The sequence below is a fragment of the Sus scrofa genome, chromosome 1 (genome assembly GCF_000003025.6).
Source record: "Sus scrofa isolate TJ Tabasco breed Duroc chromosome 1, Sscrofa11.1, whole genome shotgun sequence".
Classification (NCBI taxonomy): Eukaryota; Metazoa; Chordata; class Mammalia; order Artiodactyla; family Suidae; genus Sus; species Sus scrofa.
The window spans coordinates 242,240,273-242,265,376 of NC_010443.5; the positions used below are offsets into that span (position 1 = coordinate 242,240,273).

General features: G+C 38.2%; 1 protein-coding gene across 2 annotated transcripts in view; it reads left to right on the forward strand.

The window, feature by feature from the left end:
- Positions 1 to 25,104, forward strand: part of TMEFF1 (transmembrane protein with EGF like and two follistatin like domains 1) — a 94,924-nt gene that overhangs the window by 25,318 nt on the left and 44,502 nt on the right. For both annotated transcript variants that reach the window (XM_005660298.3, XM_013993712.2), the window contains exons 2-5: positions 2,349 to 2,458; positions 13,137 to 13,266; positions 16,625 to 16,651; positions 19,438 to 19,534. In XM_005660298.3, the coding sequence (XP_005660355.1) occupies positions 2,349 to 2,458; positions 13,137 to 13,266; positions 16,625 to 16,651; positions 19,438 to 19,534 (364 nt within the window). The remainder of the gene's footprint in view (positions 1 to 2,348; positions 2,459 to 13,136; positions 13,267 to 16,624; positions 16,652 to 19,437; positions 19,535 to 25,104) is intronic.

Consider the following 25,104-nt stretch of genomic DNA (forward strand, 5'->3'; position numbering starts at 1 on the left):
AAGATAAAACAAAAACTTTACTTATTCTTATTGGGTATATCTGATTGTATTGGAACCACATGTGAACTTTAAGGCTACAGAGAAGAAAATAAGAGAAATACACTAAATTTTTTCCTTTTCAAATTCAAATTGTGCAATTGAAAATATTTCTATGGCCTCTAATGTTGATTAAGCCTGTGGTTGAGCAAAGATGTGCTTTTTTTTTTTTTTGCTTCCATTACATATGGAAGTTCCGAGGCTAGGGCTCAAGTCGGAGCTGCAGCTGCTGGCCTATGCCACAGTCACAGCAACACTGAATCTGAGCTGCATCCTCGACGCAGGATCCAAGCCTCGTCTGTGACCTACACCACAGCTCACAGCAGTGGCAGATTCTTAAATGGCAGTGAGGCCAGGGAATGAAGCTGCATCCTCATGGATTCTAGTCAGATTCATTTCTGCTCTGCCACAATGGGAACTCCGATATGCATTCTTACTCTCTTTTCCAGAGCGGTTCTTTATTAATATTTAGTTATCTTGTTTGGATTTCAGTGCATACATTAGACCGAAGCTGAACTGAACCTTCTTCAAGTTCCCAATAGCAATGTAGGTAGATAGAAAAAGGCAACCCCCACACTTAGGATTGAGCCTCAGGACCTATTGCAAGTGGTTCAGGAGGGGAGAGAAGAATGAGCAAAAATTGGGAGATGAGGAAAACCTAGAAGATAAAGCCTCCAGAGCCAGAGTGAAGAGAATTAAAATATGTCGTCTGTGCCTTGAATAGTATGTGAAACATGGAGAGTGACAAAACAGCTGCATTAATTTCCTGTTGTTTTCATTTCTACTTGATTTTTTAAAACATTTTACACATATGTTTGAACTTTAGAGCAAGCCAATTCTGTGCACCTGAGATCTATTTAAGGAAAAGAAGAAAATTTTTTGGTAACCTATAGTTACATAGATGTATGCTTACTTTAGTGCAGTACTTGGTTCAGAGTGGTTACTCAAATAAGGACTGTGACTATCAACTCCGTGGGTATTTCATTACTTGACTGCCAGATCCTTGGAGGGTCAGCTGGGAGTAGGCGGCCTGAGACACATGGCAGAAGATTGAGGACAAATGGGGCAGAGAGAGGCAATGAAATGTCAACCAGGACAGATGTCACTAGATTTAGAAGTGGAACCTTTTTGACTCAATCCAAGTCCTGCTCTGAAACTAGAAGCCAGGGATGAGGGATTGTTGTTTGCCAGGATCTCATATCCATCTAGAGCCGCAGGGGACCTTGTGCTCTTCCCAGAGACTTCCTGCTATTGAGCCACAGGGTCAGAAACTAATTTAGGCCTCTCTGTTTCCAGACGCATGTTCTTCTGTGTACTGGGATGGATTTTTCAAACAACCATTTGTTTATTGTTTGCATAAGTGCATTTGTTATAGCTCTCATTCCCAATGGGAGGATATGAAAATGGGCTTTGGAGTTGCCTGACAGCTCAGTGGGTTAAGGATTTGATGCTGTCACTGCTGTGGCTCAAGTCACTGCTGTGGCATGGATTTGATTCCTGGCCTGGGAACTTCTGCATGCTTCAGACACAGCCCAAAAAAAAACAAAGAAGGAAGGGAAGAAAAGAAAATGTGCTTTGTAGTGGTTTTCACCCAATTCCATGTGATTGGCAGTGTTACTTAGCACTAACCTTGAAGCAATTTAATAGGTTTCCTAGAGAGATTAATTTGATAGTTCCAGAACAAGAGTAACAACCTTGGAACAGGAAAAAAAATGACCACAGAATACTAGTATCATTGATAGGCTCTGCTTCCTGTGGTAGTAAAAATAAGTCAGTCATATAAAAATTTTAAGTCTAGGAAGACTTTGAATCTCTTTCTTTGCACCTAAATGCTCCACATATACCTATCGTATGATATTCAAGCTTACGTTATACTTCTTTTGTAATTAAAACTGTTTATTTGTCTAGAGTAAATAATGGTTACCTGAAAGTTATTCTGGGTACCAAAAGAATCAAGATTCCTTTAGTTAAGAATTATTTGTTGTCCTTAAAAGTTACTTAATCACTAGAAAAACAATCTAAAACATTAAGACCATAGTAAGAAGACGGTCTTAAGCTCTTGGCAGACAAAATAGAAAGATTCTGTAGATTTACCTTTGGGAATTATGTGAAATCCTGAAAATTTTTATTTTGCTTTGCTTCATATACTTTTAGGAGTATTATTATGCAAGGTTCTTTCCTGAACACTTTGTGTCCTATAGAACTTGCTTTTAATGTTATACTTGTGAATGAGGTGTAAGGATTTTTCTTTTATTTATATATGTACATTTTGATAAAAAAACATATATGAAACAGTTTTTCCTCTTTTACAGAATTAAATGTGAGGGAATCTGATATAAGAGTTTGTGATGAATCATCATGTAAATATGGAGGAGTCTGTAAAGAAGACGGAGATGGTTTGAAATGCGCATGTCAGTTTCAGGTAAGGAAGTCAAATCTCTTTTCAAAAATTTTACATTTATCATATTTTGTATTTCTACAGTTTTCAAATTAAAAAGCTTATTAAAATACCTTGAACCCCATATGAAAGTTGGGTTCACAGACCACTGATTCTTTTTTTTTGTCTTTTTTTTAGGGCCGCACCTGCAGCATATGGAGGTTTCCAGGCTAGGGGTCGAGTCGGAGCTGTAGCCACTAGCCTATACCACAGCTCACAGCAATGCTGCTGGATCTTAACCCACTGAGCAAGGCCGGGGATCAAATCTGAGTCCTCATGGATGCTAGTCAGATTTGTTTCCACTGAGCCATGATGGGAACTCCCCACTGATACTTTTTTGTCAGATGAAGTGCTATTATTTGTACCTTCCATGCTGCTTTTCTTGAATTATGAGGACAAACTGGCACTAATAGAATGTGAAAATGCTTTGAAAAAAAATTAAAGTTCTATTCAGTTGTAAGATATACTTGTCAGTGAAAGGAGAAAGGAGATAAAATACAGGTTGCAGTAGAGTCGCTTATTTAAGATGTTGGCTTTTTTCCCCTTTCCTTCTCTTTCTGGTCTCATTCCCTTCTGTTCTTATTTGCTTCTGTCTTATCTTTTTAGGCCAAAGAACATGCCTGACTTGATGCCTCAGGGTAGATCAGGGTTAGAGATGGGCTAAAAAGGGAAACCTCAAACTAAGAGTGTGAATATCTTTGCTTTTCAGATGCTATTTTAATTGTAATTCTGTTGTCTAAAAAAACAAAAAGAAGGGAAGTGAAATATATTACTTTCAGTTCTTCTTGTTGTTTATTGTCTGTGATAAAGTTATAATCTGGCTTAGAATGTTGCTCACAAGGTGGTCCCTGATTCAGGATTTTAGAGGAGACAAAAGGAAAAACTAGAATTTTTTTTTTTTTGCCTCCATCTGTGGCATATGGAAGTTCTGGGGCCAAATTTCGGATCCAAGCCACAACTGTGACCTACGTCACAGCTACAGCAAGACCAGATCCTTAACTCATTGCCCTGGGCTGGGGATTGAACCTGTACCACTGCTGAGACAACGCCATATCCTTAACCCACTTCGCCATAGTGGGAACACCTAGAATTTCTTAAAACTCATAATCTTATTCTAATTGTGCCCACTATTTTGGGTTTTAAAGAGTGGAAAGGGTACAGAGATAAGGAATAAAAGTATGGGATAGTCAGTATTTCTCATAACCCTATAACCTCAGGTACGTTTCTGTATGATCCATCTGAAAAGAGAAGTATTTCCTACCCTTTCTTATGATATTGTAATGAGAATCAAAATTAGAAAGGGAACTTGAACGCCAAAGCCTCTGGGGAAGTATTAACTATAATGTTTATTTTCATTAAGAGAGATAGAAAGTTTAAGTAAAGGGGGAGGGGGTGGAGATTATACTATTGACCAGCCAAAAGAGCTCTTCTTGATCAAAAGGGACTGTTACAATCAATTATGTATTCACAATAGCCACCTTTGAAGTGCCTCAGCTGACTTTGTGTCCATCCCAGTCGCCAGCCCAGTGTTGAGTCTAACTACCCTCCTGTTCTCCAAACTCTTAAGAGGGATAGTAACTAAAGTACGCTTATTTCCTTTAAGGAAAGGTGTTGGTGTACATAAGGTATAAGCAAGCCCTCATGGGCTTTTACTTCTTCCTGTTCTTCATATTAGAAAATTTTTATGGACCTCTCTCAAGGTTCACTAATCCTTTCTCTGTTGTCTCCATTTGCCCATCCAGTGAATTAATTTCAGATGTTTTATTTTTAGAATTTATAGTTTCTCTTTGTCTCCTGAGATTTCCTATCTTTTTATTCATTACAAGCATTTTTTTCCTTGGGCATAGATATACTGCTTTAAAATCTTTGCCAGTTTCAACATCTGGGGCATCTCAGGGACCATCATGGCCTTTTCATTTGAGAATGAATTGTATTTTCTTGTTTTCTCATATTAATTTTGAATGCGTCCTACTCATTGTGAATGATGTTTTTGGAGTGTTTGAATTCTATGATGTTCCTCTGAGTATTGTCGTTTTTGGAATAGTTCAGTTGGCTGAACTTAAATTGAGGACTCTGTCTTCTCTATTGAGGGTAGCAACACAAAGATCATTTCTTTGAGCCTTAGCTGGGCTACTTGGAGTGTACCCCTGGGTGGTTGGCTGAGAGGTCAGTCACAGAATCTGGGGACTCCTTGCTCCCTCTCTGCTTCCTGGGATTTTCTTTGTCACTCTCCAGTGGCTCTGGTTGCCCTGAATTCCATCCTCTGGTTCTTCATGCCAGAAAGATTGCAGGTTTTTTGGTTGGTGTTTTAGCCATCCTGTATGGGGAAAACTGGGACTCTTCCCCTTTTCCCACTGTCTTACATTTCCTTGGGTTAAATTCCTCGATATGGAATTGTACCAAAGGGATGCTTGTGTACACATTAACATTCTGACCAACAGCAGTGTATCAGGCTGTCTGTTTCCTTTCAACTTCTTGGTAGTGGATTTTGTCAATTCTTTTATTATTTTATTTTATTATTTTTTGCTTTTTAGGGTTGCATCCATGGCATATTGAAGTTCCTAGGCTAGAGGTCAGATTAGAGCTATAGCTAACAGCCTATGCCACAGCCACAGCCACATGGGATCCAAGCCACATCTGCAACATACACCATGGCTCATGGCAACGCTGAATCCCTGACCCACTGAGGGAGGCCAGGATTCGAACTTGCATCCTTATGGATACTAGTCAGATTCGTTTTTGCCACGCCACAACAGGAACTCCCTCAATCCTTTTAAATTATGTCAGTCCGAAAGGCAAATAAAATTTTTTTGTTTGCATCTGATGATTAGAACAACTGAAAATGTGTCAAACTTATTAACCATTTTTAGGTGAATTAATATTTTAAATTCTTTGTCCATTTTGGGGAGTGTTTTCTTTTTCCCTTGTGTTGATTTTTAAAGACATATGTATGTATATGTGCAGACACTGTATATAATACACTATTCATGTCCTTATAATATTGCTTCTGTGCTGAGCATTTTATATCCATTAACTGCTCTAAATATTTAATACATATATAGGTTTATGTAACTCATGAACTCTCATGAGAACCTGTGATATAGTACTATTTTGATATGATTTTTTTTTTTTTTAAATGGCTGCATCCATGGCATGTGGAAGTTCCTGGGCCAGGGATTGAATCTGAGCCTCAGCTGTGACCTATGCCATAGCTGCGGCAACGCCAGATCCTTTCATCCACTGTGCCTGGCTGGGCATCGAACCCATGCCTCTGCAGCAGCCTGAGCTGCTGCAGTCGGATTCTTGACCCACTGCACCACAGTGAGGACTCCTTGATATGATTTTTAAAAGAGTGATATCTGCATATAGTAACTAATTTGAAGATATTAAACATATAAGATGTGTAATGTAATGAAAAAAAAAATCTTCACTCCTTTCCAGACTACCAGTTGCTCTTTTCAGAGGCAATGCCTGTTACTTCTTGTGTTTCTTCCTAGAGATATTCTGTGTATTATACAAACATATAGGTGTTTTAATTTCTCTTTTAAATACTAAATCAGGAGTTCCCGTCGTGGCGCAGTGGTTAACGAATCCGACTAGGAACCATGAGGTTGCGGGTTCGGTCCCTGCCCTTGCTCAGTGGGTTAAGGATCCGGCGTTGCCGTGAGCTGTGGTGTAGGTTGCAGACGCGGCTCGGATCCTGCGTTGCTGTGGCTCTGGCGTAGGCCGGTGGCTACAGCTCTGATTCGACCCCTAGCCTGGGAACCTCCATATGCCGCGGGAGCGGCCCAAGAAATGGCAAAAAGACAAAAAGACAAAAAAAAAAAAAAAAAAAACTAAATCAGTTAATAGTATTTTCCTTAGAGATGGTTCCTTTTTAGTTTGTACAGTTTACAAAAAAAAAAGAGTTCTATAAAGAAGTTATCCTAGTGTCATTTTCATTTTCTTTAGATTTTTTATATAAAGAAGTTTTAAATTTTCATTTCACATTTATCTTTGTCTTTATGATTCTTCCTTTCACTCTTTGAAAGTCTTTTCCCAGAGTTCCCATCTTGGCGCAGTGGAAACGAATCAGACTAGGAACCATAAGGTTGTGGGTTCGATCCCTGGCCTCGCTCAGTGGGTTAAGGATCTGGTGTTGCCGTGAGCTGTGGTGTAGGTGGCAGACGTAGCTTGGATCTGGCGTGGCTGTGGCTCTGGCGTAGGCCAGCGGCTACAGCTCCAATTAGACCCCTAGCCTGGGAACAGCCACATGCCATGGGTGTAGCCCTAAAAAGACAAAGGACAGAAAAAAAAAGTCTTTTCCCTGTAACTCTAAGATTGTAAAGCCTTTTTGACCTTTTTAACACACTTGAATGGCTAGAGAATCTTCTCATGATCTGTCTGAATCCTTTGCATTCTTACCTTGTGGCAAAGCAGGGAAAGAAAATAAGAGTTAGGAGTTGAGATCAGTAGACGTTTATCCACTGCTTGCTTTGTGCTGGGTGCTAGGCTAGATGCTGGGGATATAAAGGTGTTTAAAGACAAGTTGCTTGCCTTGTAGGAGCAGACTGCCTCAGGGCATACAGCATGATTTGATCCTACTGCTGAGCAAACCTTCCTTTGACTACTCCGCCTTCTTATAAGCTTATAAATCTGTTCAGGTTAGACTTAGGTTCTTGCCAGTTTAAGAACAATGACCTCATAAGCCCATTAAAAACTTCTCTGCTAGATGCTTTAGCAATATCTTTCAATTCATTAAAAAAACTTGCTTATGATTCAGCATGATTTCAGTGTTAAAAAAGCATTCTGGGATGTAATTTAAACACATTTTAACAGATAATAACAGGATTTTAAATTCTAAAATCGTTTTGTTCAGTCTGTTAATAGGAGCTGTTATATCTTGCCACATACATAAACAGAGCTACTTTTTAAAATTTTTTATGAAGAAAAATGATTGGTATTGCATCCTTCCATTAAAACTTCAGTAATACACAGGAGCTCCCACTGTGGTGCAGTGGGTTAAGCATTTGACTGTAGCAGCTTGGCTTGGGTTGCTGTGGAGGTGCGGGTTTGATCCCCTGGTCTGTTGGAGTGGGTTAAGGATCCAGTGATGCTGTAGCTGCGACATAGGGTTGCGGCTCAAATTCAGTCCCTGGCTGGGGAACTCCCATATGCCACAGGTGTAGCCAAAAAAAGTGAAAAAAGAAAGCAAGAAAAAACCCAAAAAAACTCCGGCAATATACAAAGAGGAGCACCTATGGCTTTTTCCTTGTTTTCTTTGTTCATCTTTGTTCTTCTCTCTTGAGTTCTCTGGATTGTATGTCCTATTTCCTGAATTTCTGTGTCTTCTCTGGCTTGGTACCATGCCCTATTAGATAGATAGATAGATAGATAAAGATAGATAAAAAAGAAGAGGAGGAGGAGGAAGAGAACAGAAGAGAAATAGAGTTTTTATAAGGAATCGGCTCACTCAATTAAGGACACTGAGAAGTCCTGCAGTCTGTAGCCGAAAGCTGGATGCCCCACAGGGCTGTTCCAGGCAAGGCCAAAGGCCTGAGAACCAGGAGAAGACCAGGTCCCAGCTCAGCAGTCAGATGGAGAATTAATTAATTCTCTCCTCTTTTACCTTTTTGCTCTAGTCAGGCCTTCAGTGGATTAGATGATCCCAACCACGCTGGGGAGGGCATTTATTCATTCCACTGACTTAAATGCTAATCTTATCCAGAAACACCCTCACAGATCCATCCAGAAATGCTATTTCATCTAGGCACTGTGGGGTCCAGTCAAGTTGACATGTAAAATGAACCATTACAATCTTATTAATACTATTTATTCTATTCAGCACAGTTCTTTTTTTTTTTTTTTAGCACAGTTCTTGATACTCAGTGGGTACATAATAAATGCTTGAGTGCATGTGACTGCCGAGTTGTACACTGTTGCACCTTTCTAAATTACAACAAATCACATTCTTCCAGCAAAAGAGAAGGTAAAGAGAGAATTCTTTCTCCCAGCAAGTGTGGCAATGTAGAGGACTCAGACTTTAGGTTAGAGTCAGTGCCTAAGTCAGAAATTGCATCTTGTTAAAATTGCCCTCAATTTTAACATACCATAATGAGATGCTCCTAAGAGAGACCCCTGTAAACAGACTGAACAAGGAACTGCAAAAAAAGTGTACTTTTTCCATTGTATGCTCACTCCTTGATATGCGCTTGTTAGGTTGAATTTGAGGGACATTATCTGCACTATTTTAAGCCCCCCTGCTCTATGGTGAAATCTGCTGAATAACCTGAGTGTATAGTGTTTCAAGTACATTTCTTGTCAGGAGTTTTGGGTCTTCCATGTATTAGCAATGACTTAAGACTCAGAAATGGTAATAGCAATAGCAGAACCAGCCAGTGCTCTTTTTGGCCATTCCTGCAGCATGCAGAAGTTCCCAGGCTAGGGACTGAACTCACACCACAGGAGTGATCTGAGCCACAGCAGTGATGATGCCACCAAGGGCCTCCAGAACCAGCTAATGTTTACTGAGAATTTACTATGGCCAGATATAAATGATAAAGATGGATCTCTCTTATTAATCCTCATAACAATTTTATTAGGTAAATACTACTATAATTACCATTTTACAGATAGGCAGAATGGCACTGTTGCTAGCCCATAGTCACACGGATGGTTGACCCGGGATCTGAACCCCACATTTGACCTCATTACTCCTAGCTCTAAGCACTAAGTCATGTGCTTCACAGGATTTTTTTTTCTCATATTTAAGTTAGTTTAGGATATTTAAAGTTGTAGCCAGTGCTTACTAATTAGAAACTCTTCAATAAATGTTTTTTATAACCATATAGATTCTTAGGCCTATCAGACTTAATGACCCCTCCTTTTTTTGTTTTTTTGTTTTTGATTTTTTGGGCCTTACCTGCAGTATATGGAAGTTCACAGGCTAGGGGTCAAGTTAGAGCTGGAGTTGCTGACCTACACCACTGCCATAGCATAGCCAGAGCCAAGCCGCTTCTGCGACCTACACCACAGCTCATGACAATGCCGGATCCTTAACCCACTGAACGAGGCCAGGGATTGAACCCACATCCTCATGGATACTAGCCAGGTTTGTTACTGCTGAGCCATAATGGGGACTCCTAATGACCCTTTTTTATAACCAAAAATTTGTATTCCATTTCTTTGCCATTCTTAAATGAAATTCGTAGATAATGTAACCTACATAAACACATAATTAGAGAAATCAATATAATGTGCAATTGCAATATAAAGGAGAAATAAAAGGAATTTTTTTTTTTTTTTGGTCTTTTTGTTGTTGTTGTTGTTATTTCTTGGGCCGCTCCCATGGCATATGGAGGTTCCCAGGCTAGGGGTTGAATCGGAGCTGTAGCCACCGGCCTACGCCAGAGCCACAGCAACGCGGGATCCGAGCCGCGTCTGCAACCTACACCACAGCTCACGGCAACGCCGGATCGTTAACCCACTGAGCAAGGGCAGGGACCGAACCCGCAACCTCATGGTTCCTAGTCGGATTCGTTAACCACTGCGCCACGACGGGAACTCCATAAAAGGAATTTATAGTGAAATAAGTATTTCAAAATGTAAATGCTTGGGCCTGATTACACTAGAAGACAATATAGTAGTGAGGTGATTATAGCTACTTAAACTGAGTATTTGGATTTTTAAAAAGTTGAGCAGCAGCAATTTCATACTAGAAATGCTTGAAAGCAAAAAAGTAGAGGTATGGTGGATGCTAGAATAAAAACAATTGAAATTAGAGCAGCCTTATTTGTTTATGGTCTTAACATAGTTCCTACATGAATGCCTAGAGACACATTCAGAAATTGTATAGTATGTACATTCCGTGGAACTATCCTTTGCAGTACATTGAGCACCCTTGCAATCCATCTGCTAAATGACAGTAAGGTCCTTTTATCATTGTAAAAATAAAAAATGCCTCCATCAGGGCACCCACCCCTAGGGGGTGATGTTAGTATCTGTGAGAGCACTACATTACAAAGTTATAGAGTTGGCTTGAAAAGTCCATAGACTTAGTATTTGACATCTTGCAGCTTCTGGTCTTTTTTTTTTTTTTTTTTTCTTTCTTTCTAATTATGCATTGTATAACTGTAGGGTAACATTGATTTCCTGCAGACATCATACAAGTTATTATGTACGTTTTAGGGGAGGAGAATAAAGGAGTGTGATCCTGGGGAGTTCCCATTGTGGCTCATTGGTTCAATCCCTGGCCTTGCTCAGTGGGTTAAGAATCCGGAGTTACTGTGAGCTGTGGTGTAGGTCACAGACATAGCTTGAGTTCTGTGTTGCTGTGGCTGTGGCGTAGTGGCGTAGGCTGGTAGCTGCAGCTCCAATTTGACCCCTAGCCTGGGAACATCCATATGCTGCAGGTACTGCCCTAAAAAGGGGAAAAAAAAAAAAAAAGAGTATGATCCTTAAAAAATTGGAGGACTATAGAAAAGCACTTAGAGTAAAATTTTAACTTAAAGTCGATGTAGGAGTCTGCTTTTATTGTATAGCCAATCAAATTGGTTATAAAATATTTTATTAGAAATTATTTTGGCTGTTGCTTGACCTGGAGTAGCATGCCATATTTATGGTTCATAAAGTAAGTTGACCACTTTTTAAAAAGTAAATAAGTGAGAAAACTAAGTCTTGTACATTGCAGAAAATTGAGAAATATAGAAAATCATAAACTTGGAAATAAAAAATCATGATCCCATGCTGTACAGTGGGAAAAAAAAAAAATCATGATGACAAGTAATGTGAAAAATTTATTGGTGTTATCTTTTAGGATTTACTTTATGAATATTTATTTTTTCTCCATATTTTTTCTAAATAATTGAGATATATTTATAGAATTAATTTTTTGCTGTAGTTTTATTTTGTATTATGTTATTTAAGAAACTTGCATTCAGTTTTGTGGGTTAGGTAATATGTTTTAAAATGGCACAAAATTCTCAGAGTTATATACATGGTATCATCTGCTTTTCACCTGACATTCTATCTTTTTCTGACATACAGTATTCTTGTAAAGGGTAGTTTTCAATGACTGCAATATTAATTCCTTGAACAGATATAGCGTACTTTAAACATTGCCTGTTGGATATTTAGGAGGTTTCTACTTTTGTGTGTGTGTGTGTGTGTGTGTGTGTGTGTGTGTTTTTAGAGCCACACTCATGGCATTTGGAGGTTCTCAGGCTGTGAGAATTGGAGCTGTTGCTGCTGGCCTACACCTCAGCCATAGCAACGCCTGATTCGAGCCAAGTCTGCTACCTACACTGCAGCTCACAGCAATGCTGCCTGATCCTTAACTTACTGAGCAAGGCCAGGTATTGAACCTGTGTCCTCATGGATACTAGTCAGATTCGTTTCTGCTGAGCCAAGATGGGAACTCCGTCGTTTTTGATATGAATACATTTCTGTTTGAAATGACTGTAATAATTTTTATCTATAATAGTTTCCCTCAGATAGATCCCTAAGTGTGTAACTCTAGATAAAAAATCTTGTTTCTATTTTAAGACTCTTGAAATGTATTGTTAAATTATATTCTCAAAAGATGGAGCCAATTTAAATGACTGTAACAGGCATACTGATATGCCCACCAAATTGAAGTTTTTGTTTGTCTAAAAACCAGTTTTATAAGCTAAAAATAGCACCCCATTTTCACATGCAACTGATTGCTAGTGAAAGTCAGCATTTTTTAATATATTCATTGACCATTTGTTATTTTTCTGTAAGTTTGTCTTTTGTCCATTTTGTATTAATTTGTACTATCTTTGTCTTATTTTATTTATTTAATTTTTTGGTCATGCCTGTGGCATGTGAAAGTTCCTGGGCCACAGATCAAACCCATGTCATGGCAGTGACCTGAGCTGCTGCAGTGGCACCGCCTGGATCCTTAACCTACTGTGCCGCAAGAGAATTCCTGTTCTATTCTATTTTAGAAATGATAACTTGTGTCATAATATTTTCCCCAGATTTTAAAGCGTTAGTTCTTTATGTTTTTGATGTATAGAAGTTTTAAAGTTTTTTAAACAATACCAATTCAGTGTCATTTCTCAAACCCACATCATCATTTTTCTTTTCATCTGCTAATTCTTCAAAGCCCAGTTGACATTTCTCTTTCTCTAAGGAGGATTTTCTTGAATACTTTAGAGTAATAGGTATTAGATATTATATTTATCCTCTGTACTTTTGATTTAGTTCATGATTTTATATATATATATATATATATTTCCTATTTTTATGGCTTTCTAACAGGATTGTAAGGTCTCTGAGAACAGCAGTTACCTTGAGACTTTGTGTACTAGAGGTATTGACTAAGTGAATTTTGATAATACTGAACTGACGTTATATCTTTAGTGTTCATTACAAACATTGGCAAGAATTTCCTCTTATTTCCCTGGATCCTAAGCAAATGAAGTAGATAGGATAGAGATTTTCATTCTTAATTTTATGCATAGTTTATAGTTATTTTCATTATGAATGTGAAAAAAAGGCATAAGAAAGCATAACTCTTCTTTTTTTTTAAACCAAATAAAAGAACAAACTCTCTGGGGTAGAAGTATGTCATAACACTATGGTATTGCATTCATGCATATGAAATAAAGCATTAATATTCACGCCTAGTTCTGAGAATTTATTTTTGTTTCTTTTGCAGTGCCATACAAATTACATTCCTGTCTGTGGATCAAATGGGGACACTTATCAAAATGAATGCTTTCTCAGAAGGGCTGCTTGTAAGCACCAGAAAGAGATAACAGTAGTAGCAAGAGGACCATGCTACTCTGGTATGTGTGATATTCTCCTGAAGAAGTGTTAGAAATGGTTCTGTCATATTTTCTGAAAGGAAGTTTCCAGTCAGAGGTTTATTCCCAAAACCACCGTATGGATTGATGATGATTATGTGGGGCGTTGGGGAGCTCTTTTTTGCCTCCGTTTCATGTTGCTTTTTAACACCAGGTGTTCTTGTACTGTGTCACTTCTTAGGACGTTTGTAATGCTTCATGCCCTTTTTTAGGGGGGGGACATTGCATATCTTTTGCCTTTATGGTTTGAATATTAGAATAAGATTTTGGATGGGAAATGCTCTGGGATCCTTTTGTTGTTTTTTTTATCTTAAAGGGTAAGGAAGGAGTGGGGAAATGTCCCTTGAAACTCATTAGTGGCAGCTCAGGATTGTCTCTGTGCTAGCTCTTCTCTCTCTCCCTCTCCGTTTTTTTTTTTTTTTTTTTTTTTTTTGCCTGCCCAGTGACATATGGAGTTCCCAGGCCAGGGGTCAGATCTGAGCCACAGTTGTGACTTAAGCTGCAGATGTGGCGATGCTGGATCCTTTAACCCACTGTGCCGGGCTCTGATCAAACCCACATCCTGGTGCTGCAGAGACACCCCAGATCCCATTGCACTACAGCAGGATCTCCAACTCTTCTCTTTTTATATCTTCTCTTTTCTGTCTGCCAGCCTTCATCACTGACCTCCCCCAGTTATTATATTTACTTCCTTCTCTTTTCCTTCCTGAATTGGTAGTGGTTAATCTTGGAAGGCGTTAATGCTAGTTTGTATTTGGGAGGGCAGGGAGGCAGGGTGAAATATGTAATAGCATTAATATATGAAGGTTAACAGTAAAGGTGGAGGCTATTTTTATATGATTACTGCATTTCCTTTCTTTCTATATTGTAATGCCTGTGTTCAGTTGTTCTTGGGCTCCATTTCATAAGCATGATTGATTGATCTTATAGTTGATCTCAAACTCCAGGTCCAGTAATACCACATGACTCAAAGCCCCCACTCTGAATTATGTGGATGGTCTTTGTGATGTGGCCAGCCTTCCACCCTAAGAGTGTTGAGTGTGGCCGGCCCCACCCAAAGGTCTGATGTGGTCAGTACCTGCCTCAAACATTAATTGCCTTCCAGAAGCTGAGGATGGAGGCCAGACCTCTCTTTGGTCAAGGCCAAATTCTTTTCCATACATTAAATAATTAGGTGCATGGTGCAATTATGATGTTTTAGCCCAGTAGACTATCATTTGGTGTGGTTCTTATTATATACTTCTCTAAGTACATTATGTTTTGCAGACTTAATTTAGAAACTAAAAAGGAATATGGAGTTCTTTACAATGCCAAATTAATTATGCATCATTTATGAGGAGTTTAAGACACCAACTGCTTTGATATGCAGTGAATGTTAAACATCAGGAGGCAGAGTGTTAGATTGGAAAGAGCACTGTACCAGGGTTAAAAGACCTGCCTTTAAAATAACTTCAGCTCTTGTTTTTTTGTATGACCTTGCATAGGTCACTTAGCTGCTATGAGCCTCAGTTACATATCTAAATTGTTAAAGGAATATCATCTCCAGGGGTTGTTAAGTGAGGATTGAATGAGTTAAGCTATCAGGTGCTATATCGAGCTTGTTATTTGCTGGATGAGGCTGGTTTTGCTCTTGTCATTTGGTCTGGTATTGGTCCTATTTCCTGTGCTAGACATAACACTCTCTTTTGCTTATTTGAAAACTCCTTTCTAGTGCTTTAAGGTTGAGCTTAATTAAGCCTTTTCTCCTCTGAAATCTTTCTTCTGTGGCATCTCCTGGCAGAGTTTGTTCACACTTTGTGCATTTCTATAGATGCACATACTGTAATTCATTTATCCAACACATCCGCCTTCAGCCAGATCCTGTTTTTCAACAGGAAGATGTCCTACATAGGGAGGTACATCCTAATACCAGGATTGGGGCCGGGGAAAGTGTATGTCCAATGAAATGATCTACAAGAAGAACTTGACCTCATTATTACAGTGGTCACAATATCTACTTTATTTCAGAATTTTAAATAATGCCTAAGGAAGGTGTGAGATGTTATATTTATTAACATTGGACATTGGTTGAAACAAAGGTTGGGAGTAAGTATCTCCTACACTGGGACTGTCTTATTTGTCAGTTTATTCTTCCCATTTACCATGTTGTCTAGCATGTAATACGTACCCAGTCAGTGTATGTGCAATAGAAGGGAAAAGGGAGTTTTCCAAGAAAATTTGGCAATAAAAACAGAATTAAATTGAGTTTCCTTCTTCCTTATCTTTTTCTGCTCTTTCACTCTATTTACTCACAGAAGAATGGTTGATCAATCAAAATTGAACACAATTTGTATAAAAATCCCATGAAGATTTGCAGTGGGTGCTACATAAAATATGTGTTTTTCCAGTTCCTTATCTTTATCCTATGTTTGGGAGTATGGTTCCTGTCTGCAGGAGACTAAAGGGAAGGGAGTGGTATTGTTGAGGGCATCTCCTGTGACTCTAGAGAACTGTCTCAAGAACCAGAGTGGGTTTGCTAGGAAATCTCCCTTGAAAGTACTGGCTTAAGTGTCAAGATCATTACTTGCCATCTCTGCTTTTTTGCTGCTCCATGATGATGGTACTACAGCATTACTTTCTTTTCAACATGCTTTGCTCTATATGTTGGTTCTTCTAGGATTATGAAATAAATATTTTAAATTCATTACACTTTACGCGGGCTTCATGCTAGTAACTTTGAGGGAGGCTCTTTAATTTCACTTGTAACAAGTTTCCCACCTACACCTTGGTGAGATTCCTTCTGGTTAGGTTTCCTAGAGGAAAGTAATTTCATCAGTAATATGAAAACTTCAATCCTGAGGGTCTTTCCTTCTAAAGCTTGGGAATGCTCATACCTTTTGGCTTTTGGCCTTGATCCACAAATTTCATTAAGAAGATTTTTGGAACAAGACCCAAAGCCTTTTTTCTGCCTTTCTAATAAAAGCAGTTTATTGAGTATTCCTCTCAAGCTTTAGCAAAATTAATTTTTTCTTCTGCTTTGTAAGTGAATTAATTAAAACTATTCCTATTTAGTCATTTACTTTACAATACTTATAGTTCTTTATTCTGCGCACCTGGGTATTTCTTGAATAGGCTACCAAGATGTATGAGGTATGGATGATTATGTGTCCAAGGAGTTTATATTTGGAGAAAGGTACAAAATAGATGTATAAAAATAAACTGTTAGATAGCAAAAAAGAAGTGAGAAATGGGCTACATGAGAATGGATATCACAGTTTGATTTTTGATAAGAAATTTTACTATTTGACAAAATGAAAGTTCCAGGAAAAGTTTCATATTCATTCTTTGTTTTCCTTCTCAGATAATGGCTCTGGATCTGGAGAGGGAGGTAAGTTACAAGCACCCCTAAAAGGCATTTGTATTCTTTCACTTTTTTAAAAACAGCTTTTCTGAGATAAAATTCACATACCATACATTTTGTCCATTTAAAGCGTCCTATTTTAATACACTTGGCCTTTAATGGTTTTTAATATATTCTGAATTGTATATTCATCACCATAGTCAATTTTAGAACATTTTTATTACCCCAGAAAGAAACCCTGCACCCATTTGGGGGTAATGGCTCTAGATATTCTTTTTTCCATGCATTTTTTTTTTTTTTTTTTGTCCATGCTGGCAGCATATGGACGTTCCTGGGCCAGCAATCAACCCGCCCACAGCGGCAGCCCAAGCCACTGCAATGGTAATGCTGGATCCTAAACTGCTGCGCCACAAGAGAACTCCTCCCTGAATCTATTTTTCATTATAGGTTTGTTGTCAGACAAAGGGGAAATGTTGTTGCTCCTGTTAAATTGAAGTTATACCGAAGTGCCCTCTCCTTAGGATTATCCACACAAATGATTTTAGCTTGGACCAGAGTATTTGTAACTCTCTCCCATTCCTTACTTACAAATTTTGCTCATAAAGAATTTTCAAGGTACAATAATAAAAACTGTTTAAAAAACTAATATTTAGTAATAGCATATAACAGGAGCTTATACTGAATTAGAATTCAAAATGACTAATCTATTTTATAGCCTAATGAAGCTGTAATTCTTTTTTTTTTTAGGGAGGTACCTGCAGCATAAAGAAGTTCCCAGGCTAGGGGTCAAATTGGAGCTACGGCTGCTGGCCACGGCAATGCGGGATTCAAGCCGCATCTGTGACCTATACCACAGCTCATGGCAATGCCAAATCCTTAACCCACTGAGCAAGGCCAGGGATTGAACCTGGATCCTCCTGGATCCTAGTTAGGCTCATTAACTACTGAGCCACAGTGGGAATTCCCTGAAGCTGTAATTCTTAATGAGTATCCATTATATGCAAAATAATTGAGGTGCTATGGTGATACACTAGAAGAAAAAACACTGTTAAAATTTATATTTAGGGAGTTCCCACTGTGGCCTAATGGAATCTATGGTGTCTCTGCAGTGGCAGGGACGCCAGTTCCATCCCTGGCTGGCTCAGTGAGTTAAGAATTTGGTGTTGCGGCTATGGCATAGGTCACAGCTCTGTCTTGGATTCGATCCCTATCCTAGGCACTCCTTGTGCCATGGGGCGGCTAAAAAAGAAAAAAAAAAAATCACACATAGGCAAATGAAAAATACAGTTGTGATCCTTTCAGCACTCTCTGAAACCTTGGTCCAGACTTCCATGATTTATATAATCCTAAAATTCTAGAGTTGAAAGGGGCTATAAAGGTTGTTTAGAGAGTAGAAGTACTATCCTGAAGAACAAGTTCAGGGATGACAGTTTCCAGCTTAAAAAAAAAAAAAAAAAATTAAAGCTATCTAACAATAGAACTTAATTTAAATGGACGTATTTATGTAGAAACATCATGATCATGTGTAAAGGATGAGATCTTAAATTCTAATTCTTAGAGCTGGAAGGGACTTTGAAGGATCATCTGGTCTAGCCCCTTTGGTGAGGTACTCTGTTAGGAAACTGTCATTGTTACTATATTAAAGAAGTGGAAGTTGATCTCAAGATTTGCTTATATGATACAAACATTGGATGTCTTGCCCTGAGGATGTTGTTTATTAGCAGTTTTTTTTAGGGAGTATGAGTTAGAAGGGTTAAATGGTTTGCTCAGATTAATACTCAGACTTTAGTGAGCTCACAGTGACTGTATGATTTCCAGATCTCATGATGTTTCTGTGGCCTTTGAAATTCTTAGGATTATGCTCCCCTGGAATCTCTTTGGGAATGTTCATGAGAATTTGTGGAGGATTTCTACTTAAAGACTAGGCAGACATCCAAAGTGGCAAGTTTGCAAAAACTACCAAACAGGCACGTGGGTCTTTGTGCTTTCCTTATAACACCTCTGCTGACTGACACCCCCTCAGGAGGGCGTGCTTCCCCACAGCAGTGAGAAATGTCTTGAGTAAACCACAGTCCCTAGATTGGCCTCAGAACTGATTTCCCTGGCCAATTTGAAATTATCAGGATAGGATCCACTCTAGTTGAGACGCACAAATGTAGGGTTCCCTAAATGTGGGATGTGAACTTTGTTTTATTGTTCACTTTTTTTTGTTGTTCTGGATCGTAGGAGACCCACACACTTAGGTATTCTGGATATTTTTGGCTGTGCTTGGTGGCAAAGTAGAAATGGGCAAGTTCTTTGTAAAGAGACCTCTCTCCTTTTTTAAATTTGGGGATAATTTTTTTGAAACTCTGGAATTCATTGTCACATAGTTACAAAGGCAGATGTGAAACTGATGTGAGGAAAAGGTAGTGGTTAGACTCTGCTATGTTGAATCACTTTGCTAACCAGGGTTGCATAGGCTGTTTCAGTAGAGCGGTCACTGGACTGAATTTATTGCTCATGTTCTTTTTCCTCTCTCTTATTTAATATTATGATAATTCTTTAAAAGAATTAACAAAACCATATTGTTCCACTTTATGTAGGTTAAGGGATTATTTGCTAGCCTCAATACTTGTTTTTTTCACAGAATATTTATACTCAGTATTGACAACATTTTTGGACTTAAGCAGTGATAGATTTTTGGAACTAATTGTTTTCGAGAGCTTGAGTACATTTTCCCTGGAAATAGGATAATGGCTGCTAAAAACGTGAGGCATATCTGGAAAGGATCCCAACTTTTGGTTGAAAATTTAATTTTTCTTTTTAAACAGAAGAGGAAGGGTCAGGGGCTGAAGTTCACAGAAAACATTCCAAGTGTGGACCTTGCAAGTATAAAGCTGAGTGTGATGAAGATGCAGAAAATGTTGGGTGAGTTAATTGAGGGAAAGGGATAAACTTAATTGAAGGTTAATCACCAGCATTATTATATGATAGAAAGGTATCATTTAACCTGCTTCTTTATATTTTTTGTGTGCCTTCTATATTTTTTTTGTTTAATGCTAGTCTGTTGGCTTTTAAGTTGATATAATACTATAGCTGTTCAAGTCAGTTGAAGTGTTTTAGAATGGAAATCCATTTATAATTTTTTTGGTTTTACTGCTGCATTTTTGATAGTTTTATATATTTTATTCCAAGTGCTAACGTCAGAATTACCTTCCTGTTATATTTTCAACTAGAATCAATAATAAACAGTTTTCCTTTTTTTTAGCTTGAACTTTTATACACAAACTTATGTATTTCAGTGTCTTAAGGAAAATCCAAAATTGTTTCAAAAGTTTTAGACGTAGTAAGTGAATATCATAAGTAAGTCAAAATTATTTCTAGAAGTCTCAGCTGCACGGACTGAAATCATATTGTTTTATCTTTTCACTCACGATCAGCCTTCACTAAGGTGGGTTTTGTAGCTACACCACTTTGTCTGTTCAATTTCCTGTGCACTCTCTGTGAGAAGAGTGTTGTTTGGTGGAGTAGTAACAGTATAGATCTCATGACATAGGCATGTTTGCTTTTCCTTTCTTTGGGTTTGTTTATTCTGTCTCAACCTTCTTTCATCTCCCTGTGATGCTTGCTTTTTGCATAGTCGGTTCTAAAGCTTTAATGGAATATTCAGGACCTTATGGAGCACAGATGGATCTTCTTTACTTCCTCATTTTCCCCTTAGGGCCTATCTAAAAACACTTATTTTACAGAGATTTGTACTTTCTTTCTTACTCATCCATATTTTCACTGTGTATTTTTCAGTCTCATGTTTTATTTAGCCCTTAAGTGCATATTGAGTACTAAACATTGATAATATGGTTTAATTACCTTTAATGCCTGAAGTGAGTTTTACAAATCAAGTTCACCACGTTTTCAGTATTTTGGTATGGAATCAGCTCCTCGTCTAGCACTTGCTAAAATTAAATGTCTGATAATTTACTTGGTACATTTTTGAAGTAGGTGAGAATTGGTGCAAGACAGGTTCAGTGAACAAACCTGAGATTGCTATTTCTGCACATTGGTCATTTGGATTGACATACATCCAGCTATTTCAGTCAGAGTGTTTTGATGTGAAAGATCATGTTTTCCAAAGTAGATTGTGGTCTGTAGAACAAGAGAGAAATGATAGCAATGTGGACTTAGAGAGAGAACAGGTAATAGATACTAATTATGTTCTCTTCTTCTTTCTTTGTGCTAATGATAGGGCATGATGAAACACCTGTATGTGCGTACGTGCGTGCATGAGTGTGTGTGTGTGTGTGTGTGTGTGTAGAGATTTAGTTCTTGCCATTGTTTTTCCTCAGGACTGTCCTATAATAGTGTTCAGAGTCATAATAGCTGTCAGTGATTGATTGGCTTGGTCTCCTGATCTGTTGTTATTCCTTTGACTTTACCTCTGTTCAGTCATATTTTATATATTTCTCCTCTATCATTTTTCATCCTTTAATTGAAAGAGAAATCTTTTGCTTGGAAGTAGAACAGATTCCATATAGTCTCAGAGGTAGCCCCAAGTATGACTTCTGTATGGTAAAATGCACATCTTTCTAAGTACACCTCCTCACAATATAATATATAGCCAATGCCCAATTAGAGCAACTCTGTTGTAGATACTAAATTCATTTTGTGTATTTATTTGAGAGCTTATAACCCTGCTCTTGCAGATACAGGCTCTAAGCATAAGGAAGTGGACATAGACCAGGGGGAAAGGGCTTACTAATAGTAAGGAGCATGCAGGCTGAGGAACCTCCCTAAAGAGCACATGGTTAGACTGGGACAGGCAGCCAAGACTAGGCCAGGAAATTGATGCAATAATAGGAAAATATTAAGGAAGCAATTGGTATCTTTATTAGAAAATAAGTACATATATACACAGTAATAATAGCTATTAAGTAGAACAATACTCTCTGAAATAATACTTAACCTTTATTAAAAATAATGTACTCTAAATTTTCTGTCCTATTTTCTTAAAAAATGCTAGTAGTGACCTGCTAAATTGGTTTTATAATCCATTAGGGATTATGACCTATAATTTAAAAAATATTACTCTGTAATATAACTATAGTAGATGTTTTATTTCATGTTACATTTTAGGTATGGGTATTCATTTTTCATTTTAAAATATTTTATCTTTTCTTATTTTGAAATGTCTTTCCTGTCAAAAGAAATACTTTATAACCTCTCTGGTTTCCAAGGGGCAGCTAAAATCTTTCTTTTACTTTAAAACTCCTTTTTTCCCCCTTGCTAATAGCTAGGAAAAAAAGCCCTGACAATTTGGGGGATGAGATAAATGGTACCATCTAAGTTAATTTTCTGCTTTTAAGAGAAGTGCTAGTTTTTTAATTTAGCTATTGAAATGGAAATTGATTTAAATATATTATCTTCTTAAACAGAATATACAGAATATATTCTCACGTATTTTTAGAGTCACATAGTATGTAGTGTGTTACAATGTTTTTCAAACATTGTTGCATGGATTATTTTTTCAGCTCTTTATCGCAGTCTGTCTGGTAGATAGGGTGAGGAAGTATTATCTGATTTTACAGGTGAAGCTGAGCTCAGAAGAGGCTGAATGGCTTGTGATCAAGCAGCAGAACCAGAACACAGGTCTCATGACAGGGGATTTATCCACTGTATTGTGCACATACTTGTGGAGTACCATGACCTTCTCAGAGGCCACTGATGCTCTTAGTGGTGATGGTTTTACCCCTACACTTCAGGCTCCAATCATCTTTCTGTTTGGGGTTCTTACAGCTCTGTTATAAAAATGGTTTTCTTCTCACATGTCAAGCTATTTGCCCTTGCTTCTGGGTGCTGCCAGTGTGCTTTGTTAAAGAGCCTGACTATAGATGACCCCCATTTATTAATTTTCTTCTCTTCTTCCCTGGAATAGGAAGCAATATGCTTGTAGGAACTTTATCCAATGTAGGAATACATTCTCAATGTAAAATCAGAATAAATAAGTTCTTTGTGAGGTATATAAACTTCATATATTGCATGAATTTTGTCTCTCTTGTCTGCCCAGTGGCTATTTTCTTTAAATTATTTTTTGCTTCTGAGAGGCGTTTTCTCTCTTCCTGACACACACTGTATCTCTCTAATGACGTCGTGGGACTTTGCCTGGGTTTGTCATGGCTATCTTCATTGATGCTTACCTTTTGAATTTATACCTAGTGGTAGAGAGCTGAAGTTCCAAGAAATTTAACTCCCGCATAGGTGAGGTTTCAGAAGTCCTTTGTGACCATTGTGAAAGAGAGTGGGTTGACTTTCTACTTAGTCTTAAAACTTGGAAACAGCCTCTGGTTTACAGAAAATTATATGTGTTAAACTATATATTCTTAGCAACCACACTCACTCTTTATCTAAACAGTATTTCTAATCTGTTCAAGGCTGAGGTTATTGTTGCAGGATAGCCCTCAGCTATTTGTCTGGACCCTGGGGCCAGATAATCATAGGACTCCATCAGCCAGCTAGGCTTTTTATGTACCAGTTCTAAATCCCTGCCATGAATGATTTGAGGAATCTTTAGAATTGTCTGGCGTAATGTCAATACAGGTGAGTTATAAAAATCCTCTTTTCTTTTGAAAAGTTCCTTTGGATTTTGTCTGCCATGTGCTTTATGGAAATTGTCCCTGCTTCTCTGACTCTTTGATGTCAATCTCTTTGGAGATGCTCTTCCCTTTTCTCCCCTGAGTGATGTAAACTCTCATAGTTGCTGAGAGAAAGAATCATGTAGGTGTACAGTGTGACAGACAACACTGAGAAACAGTTAATCCACCTGCTGGACATCTTTGTTGTTTGTGGTACCATTTACTGTTTAGACACAATTTTTGGCCGCTCTCACAATCTGAGGTGTCTCTTCTTCAGAAGTGCAATGAAGTCTTTTTTCTTGTTTAAACAGAGAGAATAATGCTGTAAATCTTGTGTTTTTCATTATGTCTGCTTAGAAAAGCTGCACATACTTTTTTTAAAAAAAGAACAACCAATGAAGTACTTTCCTGCCATTATCTACTCTTTGCCTCTTATGTCCTCCTAATTAAAAATGACAGTAATTTTCATTTTTTAACATTGTCTGACTCTGAATATTTAGGATACTAGACTTTCTTCTTTTTTTTTCTTTTCTTTTCTTTTCTTTTTTTTAACAGCTGCACCTGTCGCACATGGAAATTCCCAGGCCAGGGGTGGAATTGGAGCTGCAGCTGCTGGCCTATCCCATAGTCATGGCAACACTGGATCCTTGCTTCATCTGCAACTCATGCTGTGGCTTGGGGGTAATGCTGGATCCTTAACCCATTGAGCCAGGTCAGGGATTGAACCTGCATCCTCCCACAGACAATGTCAGGTCCTTAACCCACTGAATCATTGTGGAAACTCCAGATTAAAAAATTTTTTTAAAATGTAAAATACAGATTAATTTTTGTTTGTTTGTTTTGCCATATCTGTGGCTTGCAGAAGTTCCTCGGCCAGGGATTGACCCATGCCACAGAGTGACAATGCTGGGTCCTTAACTTGCTGAGCCACCAGGGAACTCCCAGATTAATTATTTTATTTTATTTTATTTTTTTGTTTTTATTTTTTATTTTTTGCTTTTTAGGGCTGCACTCACAGCTTATGGAGGTTCCCAGGCTAGGGGTCGAACAGAGCTACAGCTGCCAGCCTACGCCACAGCCACAGCAATGCAGGATCTGATAATCCACTGATTGAGGCCAGGGATCAAACCTACAACCCATGGTTCCTAGTTGGATTTGTTTGCACTGAGTCATGATGAGAACTCCTGTTTTTTATTTTTATTTATTTTAAAAATTTTATTGGTGTATAGTTGACTTACAATGTTGTATTAATTTTATGTGTACAGCAAAGTGGATCAATTATACATATAATCACATCCATTCTTTTTTCCCATGTAGGTTATTATACACTATTGAGTAGATATTCCTGTGCTATACAGGTTTTTTTCTGCTTTTTAGGGCTGCACCAGTGGCATATGGAGGTTCCCAGGCTGGGCTCGAATTGGAGCTACAGCTGCCAACCTACACTACCACACCCACAACAGCATAGGATCCAAGCCATGTCTGCAACCTACACCACAGGTCATGGCAACGCCAGATTCTTAACCCACTGACCAAGGCCAGGGATTGAACCCGCAACCCCATGGTTCCTAGTCAGATTCGTTTCTGCTGAGACACAATGGGAACTCCTATACAGGTTCTTGATCATCATCTATTTTTATATAGTAGTATATATATGTAATTTCTCCCGCCCCCCAATTCCTCTTTCCCCACAGTGGTTTCACCTATGGTAACTCTAAGATTGGTTTTGAAATATGTGAGCTTGTCTCTGTTTTATAAATAAGTTCTTTGGTATCTTTTTTATTAGATCCCACATATAAGTGATATCATGTGATATTTATCTTTCTCGGTCTGCCTTCACTCAGTATGATAATCTCTAGGTCCATCCATGTT